General features: G+C 47.5%; 1 protein-coding gene across 1 annotated transcript in view; it reads right to left on the bottom strand.

Moving 5' to 3' along the window:
• Positions 1–652: 652 nt before the first annotated feature.
• The window catches only part of plekho1a (pleckstrin homology domain containing, family O member 1a), a 15,400-nt gene continuing 6,052 nt past the window's right edge, over positions 653–10,000 (bottom strand). The window contains exons 4-10 of the mRNA XM_034130960.1: positions 7,877–7,981; positions 7,403–7,504; positions 6,249–6,551; positions 5,829–5,926; positions 5,004–5,178; positions 4,517–4,629; positions 653–3,120 (exon numbers count right to left, since the gene is read on the bottom strand). Of these exons, the coding sequence (XP_033986851.1) occupies positions 2,418–3,120; positions 4,517–4,629; positions 5,004–5,178; positions 5,829–5,926; positions 6,249–6,551; positions 7,403–7,504; positions 7,877–7,981 (1,599 nt within the window). The 3' untranslated portion in view covers positions 653–2,417. The remainder of the gene's footprint in view (positions 3,121–4,516; positions 4,630–5,003; positions 5,179–5,828; positions 5,927–6,248; positions 6,552–7,402; positions 7,505–7,876; positions 7,982–10,000) is intronic.

Genomic DNA, 10,000 nt, shown 5'->3' with positions numbered 1-10,000 from the left:
ACTATGGGCGGGAAGTCTTCTTCGCTGCTTTTGTGGCAGACTACAGCGCCACTTACAGGCCTGGCATATGTACTACAGCGTCTCCAGCGCTTTCGAGCGGGAATAGCCGGCCGTGGCCCAACCCCACATTCCCCTGATAGGTGGAGAGTTGGCCCAATAGCCGTATCGCCACCGTCCTGACGTCAGGACAGTGTTCAAATCTGGATCAGTTTTTATCAGATCCGTTGCAGCCCCTTTTTTAGAGATTTGGGTATGGAGGAAAATAGAGAGGGTTGTGTTTTCTGACACTTGGTGAGTTCCCTGGAACACCGGGGACACATATTCATGTATACAAGACGTACAAAAGTGCATTTTGCATGATTGGTCCCCTTTAATACAACCCTCTGTCTGATTGGCTGTTGGCCAGCTCTGTTGTGATTGGGCGGAGGGAACATGGATTTCAGCGTCTGCAGACCGTTGACATGCACTAACTTACAGAACACACCACAGGGGGTTCGGGTTAGAAACTTATTTTATTCAAACAAGAAAAAGTATTATTAGAAATGTTTGATCACAGAAAAATTACAGAACGTGTTTAATTAGCTTATTTTATTCAGCGTGTAGACGAGGTGGTTTAATCCATTTACCCACAATGCATTGTTGTATACAGTAATTCAAAAACATCAACATATAAATCTGAAGGTAAATAAATGATCAGAAAACATTTAACATACTCTAACAGTGCACCACGTTATAAACTCACAGAGCATCGTCTGATGTGCAAACATCACTAAAACTGGAGAGAAGTTCAGACGTTTCGACCAAAAACTGAAATAAATGTGCAGAATTCAATTACATTTTCACCAACGAACACAAGAAGTGATTTACAAAAAGAAAACATCAGATTTCTGACGTTTAAAGGAAACGATCGGCAGCTCTTCGTGTCGTCCGTACTTTCAGAAAGTGCATTTTTATCAGTTAATGTGTAATTTAGTAATACGTCCTAGTTTCATCAATAATCTGGATTTCTGTCTTCCTCTCTTTCTTCTGGATTAATACATAAATACCTTTTTCCAGATTTAGCAATATTGGCAAAATGTCATTAAGTGTTCGAGAAGTGTTCATAATTTTAATCTGTACTACGTTAACGTCAGTGTGTCGTGTTGGCAACGTGAACATTTTCTCATATAAAACTCTATCTTCGTGTCCGAGCAGCACGGACACTTCATCATGATTGTTAGGAGACATGAAATACATGGTATATAAATCCGTGTTTTGTAAACTTTGTCCCAAATGTAAATCACATATAATCATCAGTTCATATCTCAGTCGTTCTGTGTTGTGCTTTTGAGTCGAGGTTCGATGAAGATGATCCTTGTTTTACTAAAGCCTGATCCTCAGCTGGTGTAAGAACGGGTTTAATAATAAAAATAACGGTCATATTATCGTCTTGTAAACGTTCCTGTGTCAATAATCACAGTTTCAGGTTTTTGTACAGTGTTTAGACATTATTGCTTATTCTCTCGTCACGCTGTGAAATATTAAATATTAAACTCCCTGATTTCTGCAGCTGGTGAAACACAGACACGTTGGGAACTAAAGGAAGACATCATATATATTATAAAGATTAATAATCAGTGCTGTAGGAAAGATTGTGCTCTTCAGTGCTTTTGTCATTTAAAAAAATCTCCTTCGTATAAACGTTGACATCTCAGCTTTGAAAAAAGTCTTAAAACCACAAAATGTCTTTTTTTATTTCCTGAACCTGAATATCTGTGAGGAAGACTTTGTGTCTGAGATCACAGACGGGGAGCGCCTCATTAAACATTTAGTCAATTAAGAGAGACTCAAAGAGGGGAAATCAGGGGGGGTTAGTGCAGAGAGGAGACCCCCGGAGGACCTGAATTCTGCTCCTGAATCACAGGAAGAGGCCATCGTCCAATCAGCTGTTAGACGCAGGATTGTGAGGACAAACACTCTGTTCTCACTTCACGTCTTCATGTCGTCGTGGAGATATCCAAAGTCCTGTTTTTTTTAACGATCAGATGTGAAATGAAAACAGACGGTGTGATCCTGATGGCGGGGATTTGTTGTTTTCATGATGGTTTGTCTTTGCTTAACAGCCAATCAGAGAGCTTTATTTGTTCTGAGGTCGGTACAACCCGTAGAAACAACATTGGCGCTTATCGGCGTCTCTCACAGCTGATCAAGGGTCTTTGAGTATGTTTGTCTATGTTGATGTTACACATGGAGCTGCTGTGATGCAAGTCACATTTCAGACTTGATCTGACCATTAAAGTATTATTGGATCGGATCGGAGCATCAGCTCGGGGTGTCGGAGGAAAACCCTGAGGAGTACAATTTAGAAAATCCTCAAAGAGTTTTTATTGAGACACTGCTACACTAAGATCCAGAGAAGGAGTATCTGAGGAGGGGTCTCATGGTGTCTCAGACCCTTCGTCCTCGGGAGAGGTGGGTGATGCCGGTGTCTCCTCCTCTTCCTCCTTCTTCCTCTCCATCTTCTCGTAGGTTTTCCTGCGCTGGCGCCTCAGCGTCTGGCTCTGCAGCTCCTTCACCTCCTGCAGGATCTGCTGCGCCTCCTGCCACGACGACACGGCTTCCTCCAGCAGACGCTCCGCCTCGTCGCGCCTCCTCCCCACCTCCACGTCCTCCTCTGGAGGGGAGGAGGGGGAGGAGAGGAGGCGAGACCCCTCCCGGCTCCCCCGCCGAGGGGAGGCGCCCCCCTGGGGAGAATCTGACCCTTTAACCTGGGGGGAGTCGGGAGGGGAATCAGAATCAGGAGGGTCGTCCTCCTTGTTGGAGCTCGAAGACAGTTTGAGTCGCGCTGCCTCGGAGACGGTGAGGCGTTTGGGGGAGTCGCTGGGTTTGGGGGAGTCGCTGGGTTTGGGGGAGTTGCTGGGTTTGGGGGAGTCGCTGGGTTTGGGGGAGTCGCTGGGTTTGGGGGAGTCGCTGGGTTTGGGGGAGTCGCTGGATCCTCTGGAGCGAGGCGAGTCCGTCCCTTTAGATCGGTTCTTCTTGGCTTTGGACCGAGGAGACTCCCTCCCCCTCAGACGGGGAGAATCTCTCCCCCGGAGACGAGGGGAGTCGCTACTCCTGCTGCGAGGAGAACCAGACGATTTACTGAGGAGAGAAAAAGAAACGGGTTTAACGTCTACATCATAACATCAGGGAGGAGGAACCAGATCTGAGGTTAATACAAGACCTACCACATCAAATACGTCAGTAAATACCCCACTGGTGGATTTGGAAACAGAGGTTGCTCTCTCTCCACTCCTCACTGCAACAATCAACTCCTCCCTGTCTTCTGGCATCGTCCCACCATCCCTCAAAATAGCTGCTATCACCCCTATTCTGAAAAAACCCGGACTCAAACATGACAACCCTAATAACTTCAGACCAATCTCGAACCTACCCTTTCTGTCCAAATCTCTGGAACGCACTGAAGCATCACAACTCAAGCATCATCTCTCTGCCAATAACCTCTAAGAAACTTTTCAATCCGGATCCTGCTCAAACCACAGTACTCCTCAAAATCAGCAATGACCTTCTCCTCTCCCCCGACGCTGGTAACCTCAATTACTGGGCGGACGGCCCGGGGGCAACGAAGAGGCCTAGAAGGGGGAGAGATCGTGGCGGGAAAACTATGGAGCAGGAGACAGGGGCGAAGGTGATGGCGGGATAGCTCCGGAGTCAGCTGGACCGTCGGAGCAGGAGCACCGGGAGGTGGCAGGTCCCCCAACAGAACAAGACATTATGTTGGCGGGACCACCAACGGAACAAGACGTGGTGTTGGCGGGACCACCAATGGAACAAGACGTGGAGTTGGCGGGACCACCAATGGAACAAGACGTGGAGTTGGCGGGACCACCAATGGAACAAGACGTGGTGTTGGCGGGACCACCAATGGAACAAGACGTGGTGTTGGCGGGACCACCAACGGAACAAGACGTGGAGTTGGCGGGACCACCAACGGAACAAGACGTGGTGTTGGCGGGACCACCAACGGAACAAGACGTGGAGTTTGCGGGACCACCAATGGAACAAGACGTGGAGTTGGCGGGACCACCAATGGAACAAGACGTGGTGTTGGCGGGACCACCAACGGAACAAGACGTGGAGTTGGCGGGACCACCAATGGAACAAGACATTGTGTTGGCGGGACCACCAATGGAACAAGACGTGGAGTTGGCGGGACCACCAATGGAACAAGACATTGTGTTGGCGGGACCACCAACGGAACAAGACGTGGTGTTTGCGGGACCACCAACGGAACAAGACGTGGTGTTGGCGGGACGACCAATGGAACAAGACGTGGAGTTGGCGGGACCACCAATGGAACAAGACATTGTGTTGGCGGGACCACCTACGGAACAAGACGTGGTGTTGGCGGACCACCAACAGAACAAGACTCCCAACGGTGTCATACAAAAAGTATTTTGCCCACTCAGGTTACGTGAAGTCATGTGACCGCGCTTCATTGTGCGTCTGTATATGATAAATATGATAACTCACTCACCTAGAGTGGGGGGAGTCTGATCCTCGCAGGTGATGCAGGCGGGGGGAGTCGATGCCCTTCAGGTAGGGGGAGCTGCCCCCCCGCTCTCGCTCCGCCTTGGCTTTCTGCAGCTCCTGTCAATCACAGCATCACATGTCATTATCTCCTCTTCCTGCATCAAGGCCATAAGACTGCTAAACACCTGAGCTCTGTGAAGTGCCTCAATAAACATTCATCTGTTTGTCATCTTGCAATCTACTTATTTATATAAATACTTATCACCTCAATAAACCGTATTTAATTTAGTCTTAATGTACATTATTTAATTTCATATTCTGTTTACATGTATATAGACTTCTTGCACTACTTTTTTTAATTTGTATTTTATTATATATGTATGATAGTTGGAGGAGCTCAGGTCAGAAGAATGTCATTGCCATTTCTACTCTGTAGCTTTTGAGCATCTGATGATCAAACCTTTGAATCTTGAATTTGAATATAGAGTTACCTCCAGCCTCATCTCCTCCAGCAGCTCCTGCGCTCGCTGCATCCTCTGAGCGATGAGGCTCTGCAGCTGGCCCACCCCCGAGCCCCCCGACCCCCCCGTCGACCCCTCCGTCGACCCCTCCTCTGTCGGGCAGCGCCGGAGAGCCGAGCGAAACTCAGAGCGAATCATCGCCGGTCTGAAGGGAAGCAGAGGGAGGGAAGTTAGAGAGGAAGGAAAACGCTCCCCTCACCGCCCTTTCTTTTAGCGGACCATCATGAGCTTTAAAGTTCTCCTATTATACTATTTTTAGGCCAATATTATAGCTGTTAGATATTTACAGATATATAAAAAACATGTCTCTGAAGTGTTTTGCTCAAAATACCAAACAGATCACTCGAGCCTCATCCCCCTCTATTCCAGCTGTTACTAAAGAGCTGACTCTGGGTCTGTAGCTTTAAAAAAACATAATCAAGGATTCTCTCTGAAACTCCATATCATGTTCCAAACCACATCAAGGATTCTCTCTGAAACAGTATGGAGCTCAAACTCTTTCTCTCTCTCAGGTTTACCACAAGGTGACTTCCTTTTGATTTCCTGCTTCTTCACACATGCTCTCTCCAGTACAGGTTAGCTCTGAGTGTTAGCATGCTAATGTAAACACAGACCATATTACTTCCAGAACACGTCTCATTGTTTCTGACAGCAACGTTTCTGATTGGCCCGTGGGTGTAAAGCCCGCCCACATTTTAGTAATGTGGTCATGACGCAGCAAATCTGGATCAGCTCTCTGAGACTACTCTCTGTTCTCTGTTCTCTGTTCCTGGTGGACTTCAGGAGTTAGTGTACCTGGAGGACAGGACTTCATCCATGGAGGCGCAGCGCCCTCGGCCCTGCATGCTGAACCTCTTCCCGGGCTGAGGCGTCCGACTCTGGGCCTGAAGGACCTGAAACACAGGGCTGAGGTTCAGTGGTCGGTGGGTTTAGATTTAAACAAACAACAAAAGACTGAGGTCTTTCGGGGTGCAGGGGGCACTCCTTCAGACATGTATGACTCTGTTGTGGCATCAGCCATTTTCTATGGTGTGGCCTTGTTGTTAAATACCAACTATGTGCAATACGTGCAAAATGTGCAATATCTGCAATATATATATATGCCATTAATAACTGTGTAATTTACACCTGGCTGCTAAATCTTCAGAACTGTTACAGGATGTGTATTTTGTCCATTTTTAAAATGTTCTTTATCTTTAATATTTGTTTCCAGACCTGCTGGTTCTTGAGGGTCTTTGAAGGCTCGGGGTGGGGGTGTTTCCCCCAGGAGAGCTCGCTCCCTCTGGGCAGGCTGCTGGTCTTCACTTTGGGCTCCTTGGAGACTCTCAGCTTCGAGACGTCTGTTCCCGCTCGCTGCCGGACACCGAGCCCCGAGAACCCCTCAGCTGCCACCTGACCACAGGAGCCCCCCCGAGGCAGGTCGGCCTCCCAGGACCCCCGAGAGTCAGCGTCGTACGAGAAACCGTCCTCCTCTGCTACCAGATCCAGGGTCAGCATCCCGTGGGAGGAGGTGGACGCCTGAGAGAGAGACGGTACACACATCCTTTACTCAAGTAGAAGTACAGATAGTCGTGTTTAAAAATACTCTGGTGAAAGTAGAAGTACTGATTAAACTTCTTTACTCAAGTAAAAGTAAAGAGGGCTTTCAAATGTACATAAGTAAAAAGTACCCATAACTAGCAGCTGTTTTAAAGAGTACCTGACCTCCCTTTATATTAATAGAACAATAATGTCATTGTTAGCTAATGAATGTTTCCATGCTGAACAACGGCAACATGACAACGTTTTCATTGGTCCCTCTTCTTTAGAGAAGACCAGGAAATGATGGATACACGGATCGTGTTCAAATCAATAGGCACGCAATGACTCTAAATAATAATGATCACGCCACCAAACACACATTCAAACTAAAGGAACCAGCCTGTTTGGGAAATGTAAGAAGTAGAAAGTACAGGTATTTGTGTTCAACATGTAAGAAGTAGAAAGTACAGGTATTTGTGTTCAAAATGTAAGAAGTAGAAAGTACAGGTATTTGGGTTCAAAATGTAAGAAGTAGAAAGTACAGGTATTTGGGTTCAACATGTAAGAAGTAGAAAGTACAGGTATTTGTGTTCAACATGTAAGAAGTAGAAAGTACAGGTATTTGTGTTCAACATGTAAGAAGTAGAAAGTACAGGTATTTGTGTTCAAAATGTAAGAAGTCAAAGTAAAAAGTCATCAGAAAAATAAGTAGTGGAGTAAAGTACTGATACCAGAAACATGTACTTAAGTACAGTAACAAAGTATTTGTACTCCACTACGTCTCAGAGAGTCCTTCTCCTGCAGCTCTCTATAGACAGACATTATGATATAAAGAGATGTCTCAGTACCACGGCCAGCAGGTGTCCTCTGGTCGGCAGCCGGCGGCCCTGAGGGATCTTTGCTCGATCTCTGGTGGGATGAACCAGAGACCCTTCCTCCTCGAGGGTCACCTGAACACACACACACACACACACACACACACACACACACACACACACACACACACACACACACACACACACACACACACACACACACACACACACACACACACACACACACACACACACACACACACACACACACACACACACACCACACACAGAAACTGAGTCTGGCACCCTCTGAAATATAGCAGGTCACATCTGCACACTTATGTAAATATATTTAACATGTTCATTCAAATGCGATATCTTGTTTTCAACAGTTACTTATCACTTTATTTTTGTTGTATTCTATTTTACCTGACCCTGTTGCTGCTATCAAATAAAGTTCCATCTCATCTCATCTGATCTAACAACAGCTCAGACCACATGCTGTACCTGGTCTAAGATGCGGTTCTTGGCCTTGATGATGGCCACGTTCAGAGCGTTGACCCAGGACTCCTTCTCCTCAGGACTCACAGCCAGGAACAGGAGGTTAGGAACCTGGAGAGACACAGAACAGGAGGTTAGGAACCTGGAGAGACACAGAACAGGAGGTTAGGAACCTGCAGAGACACAGAACAGGAGGTTAGGAACCTGCAGAGACACAGAACAGGAGGTTAGGAACCTGCAGAGACACAGAACAGGAGGTTAGGAACCTGGAGAGACACAGAACAGGAGGTTAGGAACCTGCAGAGACACAGAACAGGAGGTTAGGAACCTGCAGAGACACAGAACAGGAGGTTAGGAACCTGCAGAGACACAGAACAGGAGGTTAGGAACCTGCAGAGACACAGAACAGGAGGTTAGGAACCTGCAGAGACACAGAACAGGAGGTTAGGAACCTGCAGAGACACAGAAACAGGAGGTTAGGAACCTGCAGAGACACAGAACAGGAGGTTAGGAACCTGCAGAGACACAGAACAGGAGGTTAGGAACCTGCAGAGACACAGAACAGGAGGTTAGGAACCTGCAGAGACAGAGAACAGGAGGTTAGGAACCTGGAGAGACACAGAACAGGAGGTTAGGAACCTGGAGAGACACAGAACAGGAGGTTAGGAACCTGGAGAGACACAGAACAGGAGGTTAGGAACCTGGAGAGACACAGAACAGGAGGTTAGGAACCTGGAGAGACAGAGAACAGGAGGTTAGGAACCTGGAGAGACACAGAACAGGAGGTTAGGAACCTGGAGAGACACAGAACAGGAGGTTAGGAACCTGCAGAGACAGAGAACAGGAGGTTAGGAACCTGGAGAGACACAGAACAGGAGGTTAGGAACCTGGAGAGACACAGAACAGGAGGTTAGGAACCTGGAGAGACACAGAACAGGAGGTTAGGAACCTGGAGAGACAGAGAACAGGAGGTTAGGAACCTGGAGAGACACAGAACAGGAGGTTAGGAACCTGGAGAGACAGAGAACAGGAGGTTAGGAACCTGGAGAGACACAGAACAGGAGGTTAGGAACCTGGAGAGACACAGAACAGGAGGTTAGGAACCTGGAGAGACAGAGAACAGGAGGTTAGGAACCTGCAGAGACAGAGAACAGGAGGTTAGGAACCTGGAGAGACACAGAACAGGAGGTTAGGAACCTGGAGAGACACAGAACAGGAGGTTAGGAACCTGGAGAGACAGAGAACAGGAGGTTAGGAACCTGGAGAGACACAGAACAGGAGGTTAGGAACCTGGAGAGACACAGAACAGGAGGTTAACTAACTCTGCTATACTAACTAACTCAGCTCGCTCCATGTGGTAATTTAGTGTTTGCTAAGCGAATTGTTTTGCATCTTTTATAAGTCATTAGCATATTATCTCCTTGTTGATTTGCACCTTTCTTTAGTTGCTCTAACACAGCTTTACTCTAGTAATCTTTAGAGGATCCTCACAGTAATCCTTCCTGCTTCATGCTCTTCATATTCTTTAAAACCAGAGTAAATCTCATGTGACTCTAATCCTCTGACTGCAGTTTAAAGGCAGATGAAATGAAAGTCTTTAAAGAAATGTGGTTCTGTATATGAAAGGTTTAGATAAGGTTCAGTTTGTGTGATGTAACATGTGGACGCGTGTCTGTGTGGCAGCAGATCAACATGTGGACGTGTCTCCGTGTGGCAGCAGATCAACATGTGGACGTGTCTCCGTGTGGCAGCAGATCAACATGTGGACGCGTGTCTGTGTGGCAGCAGATCAACATGTGGACGTGTCTCCGTGTGGCAGCAGATCAACATGTGGACGTGTCCCCGTGTGGCAGCAGATCAACATGTGGACGTGTCTCCGTGTGGCAGCAGATCAACATGTGGACGTGTCTCCGTGTGGCAGCGGATCAACATGTGGACGTGTCTCCGTGTGGCAGCGGATCAACATGTGGACGTGTCTCCGTGTGGCAGCGGATCAACATGTGGACGTGTCTCCGTGTGGCAGCGGATCAACATGTGGACGTGTCTCCGTGTGGCAGCGGATCAACATGTGGACGTGTCTCCGTGTGGCAGCGGATCAACATGTGGACGTGTCTCCGTGTGGCAGCGGAT

This window comes from Trematomus bernacchii, unplaced genomic scaffold (assembly GCF_902827165.1).
Source record: "Trematomus bernacchii unplaced genomic scaffold, fTreBer1.1, whole genome shotgun sequence".
Taxonomy (NCBI): Eukaryota; Metazoa; Chordata; class Actinopteri; order Perciformes; family Nototheniidae; genus Trematomus; species Trematomus bernacchii.
This window is presented reverse-complemented; position numbering and strand designations above follow the sequence as displayed.